The sequence below is a fragment of the Pithys albifrons genome, chromosome 16, assembly GCF_047495875.1.
Source record: "Pithys albifrons albifrons isolate INPA30051 chromosome 16, PitAlb_v1, whole genome shotgun sequence".
Lineage (NCBI taxonomy): Eukaryota > Metazoa > Chordata > Aves > Passeriformes > Thamnophilidae > Pithys > Pithys albifrons.
In genome coordinates, this window is record NC_092473.1 from 6,303,543 (window position 1) to 6,316,206 (window position 12,664).

The window sequence follows — 12,664 nt, forward strand, 5'->3', positions numbered from 1 at the left end:
CAGCTGTGTGCACACACCTCTGTGTGGACAGCAATACTCCAACACAAGACCTATCTGACCTTTACACCAGACCAGGAAATAAAGGCAGGAACACCATTTATTTTATGTGCATTTCTATTTGTATCTCTGGCCCTGAGGTTGTTCCTGGCCACGTTAGCAACTGGACTGAAGCAGCTGATTTTCCACTTCTTGAGAGAAAGCAAGATAGAAAAAAACCCAACAAACTAAAAGGTTTTGGTTTTGTTTTCTGAAATCTGTGCATCTGAAACTTTATGTTTGTTGTCTTCCTGCTTTCTCCTTCCAGTTACTACGTAACATTCTGTATTAAACAATGGTCTCAAAGACCAAGATATTCCCAATACACCTCAGGATGCTAATGCTAATTAAAGCTGGTCAAAAGATTCAAGAGTGTCAGATACAGTAAAACCAGACTAAACTGTGACAAGACACTACTTATTTCCTTCTGTTTAGATCAGATGCGCAGCATTATTCATTTATTAAGGATTGACTCATTGCTCCACCTTAAAATTAGAATCAAACTGTGTATAAAAGAAATTAAAGGGGATTAAATCTTATGTCTTCAACTAAGCAAAAGTAGTTTTAAAGGTGAGATTGGGAATATGTACATGTTATAAAAACAGTCTTCAGAAATAACACAGGTACAATTTATTTTAACTCCAAGCAGCAATTATCAACCAGACAATCTTAGCAAGTCCTTCTCTGGTCTATGCACTATGACCAGAATTACTATGGAGTTAACTTTCAAAAAGCTGTGCACAAGTAGCAAGCTTTATCAGACACAAAAAAGTTCCTTGTTGTATCCCCAATGATGAGAATGAAAACAAACAGCAACAACAAAAAAGAAAAAGGTAAATGTACAGGAATTATTTTGGAAAAAGAAAAAGATGAAAAGAGACATAAAATAGCTGCAATAAAGTCAGCAGAACACACATACTGAAAAGGAAAGGAGAAATTATATATTTGTTTGGAAGCAGAAGCAGCTTGAGGAAGAAGAGATGGGTCATCCTCAAAAGAGCTGTAGCAAGATAGACTCTATGGGACAAGATGCACTATAAACCATAGGATGAACTCAATCAGGAAGGGGGAAGCTCCATCAGGCCTAGTAAAGGATGAAAGGGCAAACTTTACATGGAAAAGAGAAAGAATCTGGTCAAATAATTCATGAGGGGGAAAGGAAGAAGTTACAGCAATGTATGCTGAGGAACAGAACAGAAAATTTGGCATAAAAAGTGAAAAATGATGGCTTTGAAGAACACAAGTCTGAGAGCAGCTGATGCTATGCTGTTCAACCCTTCTGTAGGTGCCACCAGACCCAATCCCAAGAAGCACAGCTGTGTGCAGCAGTTACTTATATTGATCTGGGAAACACTCACGTGGCAGCTGATCTGCACCATCTGCTGCAGAAACAGCAGTCAAGGGGAGCAGGGGACACACCTGGGGGTATCCACACGGAACAATCACTTAGAAGAGGAAAGAAACTTCAGCAGGGGAAAAGAAATCTATAAAAAATGAGCAATTTATGCCATCAAAAGGAGCAAAGCTTTTGAGGTAGAGCTCCTGGTGCAGGAGCAGCCAGCCTGAGGCTCAGTAGATGCCCTGAAGAACCCTGCAAGTCAGGTAGCCCCTCTGTTTTCACACTGACAGGTGGCCTGATTTTAAAGCTAACAGCAGTTTTTTCAGGGCTTTCAGTAGCACAAATGATTAGTGAAAAGTACAAGGAGTGTACATCCCCTCGATAGACTATCCATCCAACTGAACAACAGCTGAAAGCAGGGACAGCTCCCTCTGAAAATTCACAGGAGGAATGGTTGCATTCAGCATTCAGCTGACAAGCTCTAATGCATAATTTAGCTGTCACCCAGGAAATAGAACTTGCAGGGGCTCAGTCACAGCAGGAGCTCCAGTTTGGAGGATGCTGGGCAAGGCTGATCTCACACTGTGTTACAAGACTGTCCTAGGATGGGAGAAACCACCCTTGGGAAGCCCCAGTTGAGAATGCCTTGAGAAATGAGGACAGAGAGAGTCCAGACAGCAGCATAGAGACAGCAGAGAAAGGAAGAGCTGGAAGGATAACTTTTTAAAGAAAAGAATCTCCACTCTAATGAAATATTTGGGAGTTTCAAGGTGTTTTGTGTTCAGAAATGCACTAAAGGTTTGGAAGAAGGACAATAAAAATTAAAAAGACAATCAGTGCCCCAAGAAGGACCAAAAGTAACAGGTCATTTTAGTACAGGAAGAAATGTGTCCTGTGTTCACCATAAATAATAGCAGGAGATATGTTCCTTGAAACAGCCACTAGAGTAGATGTACTTAATCCCACCATGGTAACTTAGTCTCCTCAGTTCAAAACAAAACCTAAATAAAATATATTGATAAATTAAGATTATTGTCTTATTAACAAAAATGCACACACTACTATCAAGCCTAAGTGTTTAGAAAAAATTACTAGAGCTAAGACATCCCTGTCACCCAGATGAAAACTGCTGTGAGTAGTGAGTCACCCTCACACCTTTGGAGGATTAAGAATGAAAATTCAATCTCTTTGTCCAACCAGGCAGAATGGGCTACTCCAGAGAGAAAAGGATGGATGGCACTTAAGTCTAAATCTCAGATCTTGAGAAAGAACAACAATAATATTTGCCAGAATATTTACCAAGATTGTCAGAAGGAGGATTAGACAGTACTGCAAAGGCAACAAGGAACTATACAAAACATGTTCTGTGAGCTTCCAGCCACACCCAGGTTCATCTGTATCATCTGTCTTCAAACTTGAGAAATACTAGTTCTGTCCTTTGAAACTATTTTACATAGGACATGGAAGCTTCTATGTAATTTTAAAACAGCCATACAAGTCACAGGCAATCATTTTTCTTTCTGTTATCTGTACAGTGCAGTTGAAATTTAAAAAAAAAAAAAATTAAAAAAGGAGCCATGTACTACTCAGCAGCCTGACATCAGTCTGTTTAGTATCAAAGTACAGATCAATATTTCTCAGGTTCTGCAAAGGCTACAGTATTCTTTAAAATTCATGGGGAAAAGCTCACCCAGTTTTCAAGCTGACCAAGGCATCTTCAACTCCTTTCTGATTAAACTTCGTCATGTAAAGGTGCATATCAGGGTAGTTGTTCCTGATATTCCTCTCAGTGCTTCCATTGGGGACCGTTCCAAACCGAAAAGGAGGTGAATAATCATGTGGCCTTTGAAACTAGAAAGAAAGGGGAAAAGAAAAGTGTTTCAGGCATTCAAAATGCAAAGGGGAAAAACAAAGCGTTTCAGGCATTCAGAATGTAAAGAAGAGCAACTTCAGGCTGAAAAACACAAAACTTGTATAAGCTGCCTCAAATTTCTTCTAGGCAAATGCTGTGGGTTAATTCAGGTCTATTATACCAGAACTGTCTTCACACTGACTGAACTTAGAGAAACATCCAAAGCAAAACCAGCTCAATTTTGTCACTCAAATGTGACTTTCTGCAATGCATTTTAATATGGCAGGACAGCAGAAACTGGAGCAGAGAGACCCTGGAAGATGCTCATGTGCACTTCTCCCTAGAGAACCCACAGTGCCAGCAGACAGACACAGTGGCAAACAGCAACCCAAATAAAACACTTTTATCTCAGCTGGGACATTTTGGGTTCCCAAAGGAAGAGAGGAAAAGAATCATCCCCAGTCCCCAACAGGAAGCACAACACACCAGTCCTGGAGGAAGCTCTGCCAGGGAGGGACAGGCTAAGAGCTGCCTTTGCTTCCACCACCACAATTCAAGGGCAATAAAAGCTCTTGCAGCTTCCCAGGGGGCTCAGCAAGTACACACACACCTTGACATGAAAGGGCTTCTGGAGCTCTCACTCCTACACTCCCAGTGCCTATTCATTCCCACAGTTTCAAGCTACAAACCACTTGCTTGAGGGCACCTGGGTTTATCCTGCAATTTTACCCTCTCTCGCTGTTGTATCAGCACAGACAAACAAGGCAGGGATTATCTGCCAGGGAATGGCAATAGCCCAGGGCACCTCCAGCTCTCACACCTGGCAGCCATTCAGATCATCTCACAGATCTGAAAATTTTATTTGCACCTTTTCAATATCTTTAAAAACCAAGCGACACCTGAGGATTAGATTAAAATGTCTCTTTAAGAAACAAATGAAAAAGGTCACTCAAATTAGAGGGACTATTGGCTAATGAGGAAATTGAATTGAGCAATTGATAAAAGCAGTCACCCATAAATTCCCTGGTAAAATGCACTCTGGTTTTCCTGTGGAAGTTAAAGAGCAATCTGTATATCCTGTGCTGCAAGAGACAGATAATATTTATACAGCTGCTGATTCCTTTGGGGCTGCATATGAAATATTCCTCTTTTTAACATTTAGTCCCAGGGCATCGAGAATTCCCAAGATCCAGTACCAATTTGCAAAGAGAATACAAATAGGCTTATAGAAAATCTGGGAGGATTTTCAATTCCATCAAACCTTGACTGTGAAATTATTGCTGCAACACTATTTTCTTGTTACGGAACTACAATTAAATGCTTCATTTTAATTAAGCATATTTTGACAAAGCATAAAGGAATGAACTCTATTTTTCTCTATTTGTTTAGCTAGCAGATGTCTTACTTTTCTCATTTTCCCTTTTCACAGCTTTACTGTTTAAATTATTACTTTGCTACTACTTTTACACATAGTAATTGACCTATGCACTAAAATTACACTGTACACCAGTCATGGTTCTTAGTCTACATTTGCCATCTCCTTTTTTAAGTTTATTATGCAGCACTGAAACAAAACCTGCTTTTAAATATATGTCCAGAGATTCTACTGAGACAAATGTAGCCTGCAATCAACTTTATTTAAATCTACAGATAATGTATCTCTGAAGTACTGAGATGGCTTCCAATATCCCCCAATATCTGTATCAAATTTCCCAGTAAACAGAAATGGGAAAAACAATTTCAGGACATGTAAAAATTGCTGCTGGTCACAATGGTGACATTTTTTGGAAATTCAGCTGTGCTGAGCATTCTGCAAGCTCAGTTCCCAATCCTGGGGTATGGCAGGGGAATTGGGGCACCAGGGACATTACGCTGGAGTAGTCTGGTAATTTAGAAATGGAGTTTGCTTCTGAATAGTGTCACTTTTCCAGAACATTCATATGAATCGAAGACATTGGGAGGCGTCTCCTCTCATGGAATAGTTGAAAGAATTAAGACATCTGCCCAAATTGAACACTCATGGAACACAAATATTTCTGCAGGAGAGCAGAGATGAATAAAAAGCCCTGGTTCATTCAAAAACCACAGAGATAAAAAGCAGATGAATAGTTCCAAACAGTGTCTACAGACTGGAATTTCTTGGCACCAACCAACATATTTAAACAGTCACAAAGAGATAATTTTTTGAAACAATTGTCTGCCACTATTGCCTGCTCACAGATTCCTTGTAGAGAAAGTAAAGGGGTTAAATCTTTTTACTAAGACTGCACTCATATCTAAAGTGCACAAAGTTCTCATCAATAATATTAAACTTCTATTCTGTGAACTGACATGTCCTGGAGAAGCACACGGGGACTGCAGCAAAGATCTATGTGGCATGACACAAGAAAGAAAAAGGATCAAGGCTCTACAGGCATTCATTTTCCCTGAAGTCCCATGATGGGAAACAAAATAAATCATGTTTGCTAGCAAGTCATTTTCTTCCTAGACATTTTATGGAATGATAATTTTTTAAGTCATGAACAAAATTCCTAAATTGAATGCACAGGCTCCCTTCTTCAATCATAGTTGTGGAGAGATCTACTGTTATTCTGAAGACTAAACAATTCATTTTTGTCTTCCCACACTCTGCCACCCAACAGAACTACAGCACATGGCAACAGAACTCCAATCCTTTGCTTTTATTTTTTTCTATATGCCTTGATAAAGCCAACAATTTCATTAAGTCAGCAAAGTGATCTTTCACAGACGTTAAAGACTGACTTAATCTGAAGATTTAGTTGCTTGCCTGAAAAGGCTGGTGTTCAAAGCAGCTGTTCATTATTGTTCTGGAGTTTTTTAAGGAACTGTGGAAAACATTGCTAAAATAGTATAAAACAGTAAATAATATCTCTCTGGTAGCAGAAACTCATTTGGAGTGACAGAAAAACACCCATATTTGAACCCTCTCCTGTCTCCTTTAACCAGATGGAAAACTGACACTCTGGTTTCTGATTTTAGAAAAATACTGCTGTTAGCCATCCCAAGACTATTATTATAATGGTTACTGAAATGCACTCGCTATCTGTGCCTGAACCCCTCAGAAAGCTCTGTGAAGGTCTAATATTGGACAGTGGTGGGAAGGGTTGGGGTAGGAGGGCACCCCCCTCGCCCCCATCCATCTGCCCCTTGGCCTCAACCTGCTCTGTTCTCACAGACACATCTTGAGGTCACTGCAGAGCTTGGGCCATCTTAGTGCACAAAAATGTAAGGCCAAGGCTGCAAGAATACTGGGAATCTTGCAAAAATAAGGAACCTGCAAACGGCATCATTAAAGCTTCCTATTAAGGTTGATGAGATCTAAGTGAGGCAATTCTTAAACTATGGAGGAATCCCAGCAGCTAAACACTTAGCAAGACAATTCTGTCCAGTGCTACCTACTCTGCCCCAGTAAACCCTCTTTCCTTACATGAAATAAGCACAAAAGGCCTCAAAAGTAACAAATGTCAGCTTTGCTAGATACTTTGCATTCATTTTCTTTACCTTTTCAGGAAGATAAAGATCTTAAAAATCTTTAACATACACAAGACTGTCAAAATATAATTTCCTCCTCATTTTCTGAATCATTTCAGTTCAGGAACACCCACCCCCAGTAACTCCAGTACATGCTGTGCCACATAGTTCTGGGTGACACTCAGATGACATGGCACTCAGAAATTCATTTGCAACATTCTGAAGGTTGAGGAAAACTATGAGGAGGTCTTAAAGCTCTGAGGGGGAAACAGCAACTGCAGCAACAAGGCAAAGAGGGGAGAAAATAATTTAACATCATTCAGGTTATAGTCTTGTGGATTATCCTTAATTATCTGAATTTTTAAACTCTGAGAAACCTCAGGATGGTGAAGGAGGTAAAACCTGTGCATGACAAGAAGAATGTTCAGAAATAGATCACTGCTTTTCTGGACTTCTGACTTGTTTAATTTAATCAGAAAAGGCTCCCCTGACTTATCTCTGTGGGCTTCAGGCAAAGTTTGAAGAGCTGAAAAATAAAAACAAAGGCGGCAGATCAAATAAATGATCAGCAGAGCACACCAAACCAGATGGCATTTTCTGATTCAAGTGTTTCTCTATTTTTATTTGGCTTCTTGAGGAAAGAAAATCCTCCTTAGCAGACAGACTTGAAAAATGACAAAACTCAGAAAGTTATTGGCCTAAAGCTACAGAACAAACCCTGACCTTTCCCAGCCCAGAGGGGAGTGGCAAAGAGCCAGAGGGGGGTGAGGGGGCACTGGCAGAGCCAAATCCCACTGCTGTGCCAGGTGCAGGCAAATCCTGCCAACCCCGACACTGCCCAGGAAAACACTCAGTGCATGTTCTCACAAACAGGAGAAAGACATTTCTCAAATCCATTTTTTTTTAATCCTCAAGAGAGAATACCTTTTATCTGTCTCTTCTGAGAATATTATCTTAAAATAGAGGCATATTTAACAACCTTCATGCTCTTTCAAATGCTTTATGACAACACAACTAAATGAAAACAAAACTATTATAATTTTTTGTTTCTTTTTATCTGTCTTTCCTCTAGATGTGCTTTTAATTCATGCTTTGATATTTCAGGCAATCAATCAAAGGCTGGTCATAAAAAGCACTTAAAAAAAAACAGACACAAGGCTATCCAAGCTGTTGCTTTTCTTTGAATAACAATTTCCCTTATTTTCTTTCCTTTGAGAAGAATCCCTTGTGAAGTCATCCTCTGGGCTATAGTGTATTTAAATACTCCTTATTAATGTCAATATTTAGCTTGATTTTAAAACAACTGGGCATGCACTTGACAACAGCACACCCTTCACATATCCATCACAACAATAATTTTGCAAATAGACTTCAATCTCTCTGTGCAATATCACTACTACAGAACACTCACAGAAATGAAATAAAATGAAGTAATTGCTACGTTGCTGATTTGTAAGACTATTGATTAAATTCCCAAGTACAAAGATCTGGGAAGGGTTCTTTCATTAGAAGAAAGTTCACTCTAGCTAAAACAAAATTAAAAATATTTATTATTTATCAGTCTGTGTGAAACTCCAGTAGAGCTCAAGTGAACTATGAGGCTGCTGCTCAAAGAGTCCTCACAAAAGTTCTTGAATTAGGAAAATGTCTTCCACAAACACATTAAAATTCTGTTCCTTATCCCGTGCAAGTTACATCTCAATTCAGTGTGATAACACAGTCATGTTTTCTTATCTGCTTTTTCTATTCATTCTTGCATTTTATACAAGAAAAACATTCAAACATCCACAGACAATATGTATAATTTCTTATAATTTCTCTTTTTTTATTTATGCTGGTGCCACTTTAAATCTGAAGTATTTCTATCACTTCTTGCACTCTACATAGAAAGCAAAAAGACATTTTTCCAGGAGCATTAACTGGCTTCTGAGAATTACTGGATAGTTTCTGGATTTATTAATATATTATTAATATTCCACACAATTTTTCAAGCTTTTTTATATTGGTAAGACATTCCTTTTAACCAGACAATGATTGGTTGCCATCACAAAATAAAGGTACATTTCAATTAGTGCAGTTACTTTTGAATAGGCAACTCAAAGACTGAAAACAGTCTGGAATTTTCATGCTTTGGGTCAGAGGTTTGTTAGTAAAGGGCTGCACTCAGAATGAAATCATCCAATTTTAGTTTATCATCTTGCTCGGAGCTTTTCATCACAAAGTGCAAATTTATAGAAAGATTATGAAGTATGGACACTGATCTTCCTTGAGCTTAACACCTACCTTTTTATCACTCAGTCCAGTCACTTGGTCAACAAATTCCTCTTGAATCATAAAGGCAGCTAAGTTGGCAGTGTAACTGGCCAGGAAAATCACAGCAAAGAAAGCCCAAACCGACACCATGATTTTACTTGTCGTCCCTTTGGGGTTTTGCACAGGCACAGAGTTGTTGAAGACCAAACCCCACAGTAACCACACTGCCTTTCCAATGGTAAAGGATGGGCCATGGGGATCTGTAAGAGCAAAGAGAGTTAAAATAAACCCTGCATGAACAACACTTTACATGCTTGGCATATACTCCAGTACATCCTGTACTCCCAGTGGAAGCACAGGATTCACATGGGTGCTCTCCTTTGCAATGACATTAATTTCTGCATTTTTAAAAAAATAATTCAACATTTTCCTATGTGGCATACAGTTCAAAAGTCTTAAAATGAAAATGGAAAGCAAAGGTTGGGAGAAGTAAACTAGTTCATCCTTTTGTTCCCGTAAAAGTCTGTAAAAGAGACTCCAAGCCAAGTTTTGTAGGAGATAAGATAAAAAGTAGAGGTCCTTTAATACCACAGGCCTACAGCCTGTGATGACATGCATGCATCCCAGTTCTTGTTTCCATGGCTTTTATAATAAGATCCCTCCAATCATTGCTTTACACATTTCTCAGTCCAGCCCTGGTCCAACCCTGGAATTGGGTCTGTCTTCATCAGCTCCTCTTCCTCAGGCACACAAAGGTCCCTTGGAGTTCATGCAGTTCTGACTTCTGGGTCACTCTGACCTGTGTTTATGTTTTGTTCTGTAGGCCTTCTGATATCCTTCAGCTCTACCTTGGAAAGGAGTCTAAACAAGACTAATTAACTAAAGGAATTTGAGCTCCCTGTTCTGGGACAGGGGTAGTGATAGAAAGGCATTAAACTTAAACTGTTAGAAATATTAACCCTCTAAATCTACAACTACTGTGTTCCTAAAATCTACAAAGTATGAAAATCAGAACAAAAACCCCTTCATCAACACTTTGCAGAAATATGTGTGCCACAGTATTGGCCCTGTCAGACTTCTGTCCCAGCAGACATGTGGAATGGAAAACTGGAGGTTTAAGTCTTAATGATTCAATTCTAGTACTTTTCTTATCCAAATTATTTTTATCATCTCCAGTCTTCCAATATTATGCTATTTGAACATTATGTAAGCAATTTAAGATCAAAGTGTGTGAACATGTCACCTACTTTTAAGCACCTTTGTACTCAAGAGCATAAATCAGCAAGACAGCACAAAGGAGCTACTGTTTAGTGCTGCAATTCAGAGCAAACCAGGCTCAGAGTCAGTTCTGTGCCTCCAAATGTGTTGGCATTGCAGGAAAAATCCTGTCCCAGCTAGTGCATTCTGTAATTTTTGCTATCCCTGTTTCCAGTCATGTTTTAATTCACCCCAAAGCAAGTGGTCAGCATGTTCCCTCAGCTCACACAGGGCAGAACTGGATTAGCAATGCCATTATCCACTCAAGAGGCCTGATTTGGGGAGCTCGAGGAGAATAAAGGGCAGTTTATTCTTACCCAGCTCTAGGTAAGTGCAGTAATCACATATTGCTCATCATCCAGACACCCTTTACCCTGAGTGGAGAGAAACAGGCCTCCCCTGACTGTGACTCAATTGACCTGTTTAGTTTTTTTCAATTTAATTGCAATTCAGTCAATAAGCTCTCAGGCAGACACCTGTAACATGACCTCCTTCTCTGCTCTGCCCCTTAATCCAAGGGGATGCACATTAAAAGCTGCAATTTAGCTATTAATTTAACTATAATTTATTTAATAAGAATTCAATTCTTATTCATATAATACCACCATAAGTGGGTATGCTCAGTGCATGTTCTCATTTCAGTAGAAATGCTCTCTAGTGCAGTGCAAATATTTCCCAGTGCAATCAAGCACTACATCTTAGATTATCCTCCTCCTATTCTGCAGCAACACCAGGAAGATTGAGTGCAGTAAAATAAACACAATGGATCTGATTTTTGGGTTATGAAGCTACATTCTAGACACATTTAGGACTGAGCTGATACAAGGATAATATGTATTTTTCTGATCAGCAATGGTAGGGGAAGTAAATGCCAAGACAACAGTCTAAAGTTCTGTTTATGTCACTGGAGTTTGTATTAACATTGAGCTTTGTCCTGCCAAAAGTGCCCAGGCAAAGGACATATCCACGTAAAATTCCCCTTTCTTTTAAGCTTCCCATGTTTAAAATTAATGGCAGCTGGATTTATGGTAAACCTCTAGAGGGAAGTTTATTGCCAAAACATTTCTTGGTAGATCTAAGTACACTAAATAATCAGTTGTGGCACATGAGGTGGCACAGGAAATATAGTCAAGCCCCTGGATCTTCAGTGTTCCCCTTCTTTAGCAGTGTTTATTTTGGACAGAGGCTGCACATTTACCATCTTATTAAAATAACATCATTTGAACAGTACAATAATCCCCTTTGTCAGTAACAAGCCAGCCATAATCCAGAAGAAACCATCAGCTTTTGATAGTCCCAGAATTGTGTTTACCAAGCTGGAAGATCTCTTGTTATAAAATAGGGCAAGAATAAATTAGAAATTAAAACAAAGGCTGGACTCTCAAATGGCAGTTAGGAAATGGAAGGATGAGGCATTGCAAGATGTGGAATCCTCATTCTCAGGTTAAAATTGAAGATAACAATATACAACTGCAGCTTTCACTGAGAAAAGCAAGCCCTGTGTGAAATATCTCATGGTGGTATATTTTGAAAACAAAGTTTCTATGACCATGGATGTTACACAGAAAGGAGCAATGCCCTCCTGCCATGGCCTCATTTCAGGGCTGAGTTTATCTGACTTTTTATAGGAACTACATAAAACTATGTACAAGGTAATCACTATTTTTCCAAATTGTCCAGCAGAGCACAGGTGTTTAGACAACATTCTCTGAACTGACCACAGCTATTTATGTAACTTTCTCTAAACTGACCATGAATTCATAATAGTCAGGAATAGAACCATTCCAATACTTTTCTAAGCTGACACTTTACAGCTGATACAACCAAACACTGCCTGAACACAACTCTGTGATATCACCTACCTTCCAATGAACTGTAACACAAACATGAACATATATGCTCTCAAGAAATCATACTTTAAATGGAGAACATACATGGTTTCATAGCTACTTGCACTGTTTTATTCCCATGTTGTGTTTATTTGAAAAGATGGAAGGTGAGGGATGGGAAATACATGATTTTTCATAGCCATAGGGATGTGTAAAATGCAAATCTTACCTCTCCCTTGTGCTAAGTTCCTGTTATATCCTACAGGACTAAAGTACTCAAATATAAAGACAGCCATGGCAGACACGATGAGAAGCATCACAAACATCATCACCCAGACAGAAGCACTAAAAGGCTCTGCAGCAAAACAGACAAGAGAAACAGAAACAGTTCATTAAACCAGTGGCAGCACAAGAATTCTAATGTCTTCACTTAGGCAAGCCCAGCAGCTTCCTTTAAATTAGCTTTTCCCAACCAAAACACAAGCAAATAACTAAGTAGCAATACATAATGAACCATTGTTAGTAGATATACACAAAATCCATAAAGTCAAAATCTCAAATGTTAAATTGCAATTCAAAACCAAAGGCTGCACACTTTTCTTTGGC

At 39.0% G+C, this 12,664-nt stretch overlaps 1 protein-coding gene across 2 annotated transcripts in view; it reads right to left on the bottom strand.

The window, feature by feature from the left end:
* GRIN2A (glutamate ionotropic receptor NMDA type subunit 2A) overlaps positions 1 to 12,664 on the bottom strand; it is a 170,952-nt gene that overhangs the window by 37,769 nt on the left and 120,519 nt on the right. For both annotated transcript variants that reach the window (XM_071571059.1, XM_071571060.1), the window contains 3 exons: positions 12,288 to 12,413; positions 9,003 to 9,232; positions 3,066 to 3,226 (listed from right to left, as the gene is read on the bottom strand). In XM_071571059.1, the coding sequence (XP_071427160.1) occupies positions 3,066 to 3,226; positions 9,003 to 9,232; positions 12,288 to 12,413 (517 nt within the window). The remainder of the gene's footprint in view (positions 1 to 3,065; positions 3,227 to 9,002; positions 9,233 to 12,287; positions 12,414 to 12,664) is intronic.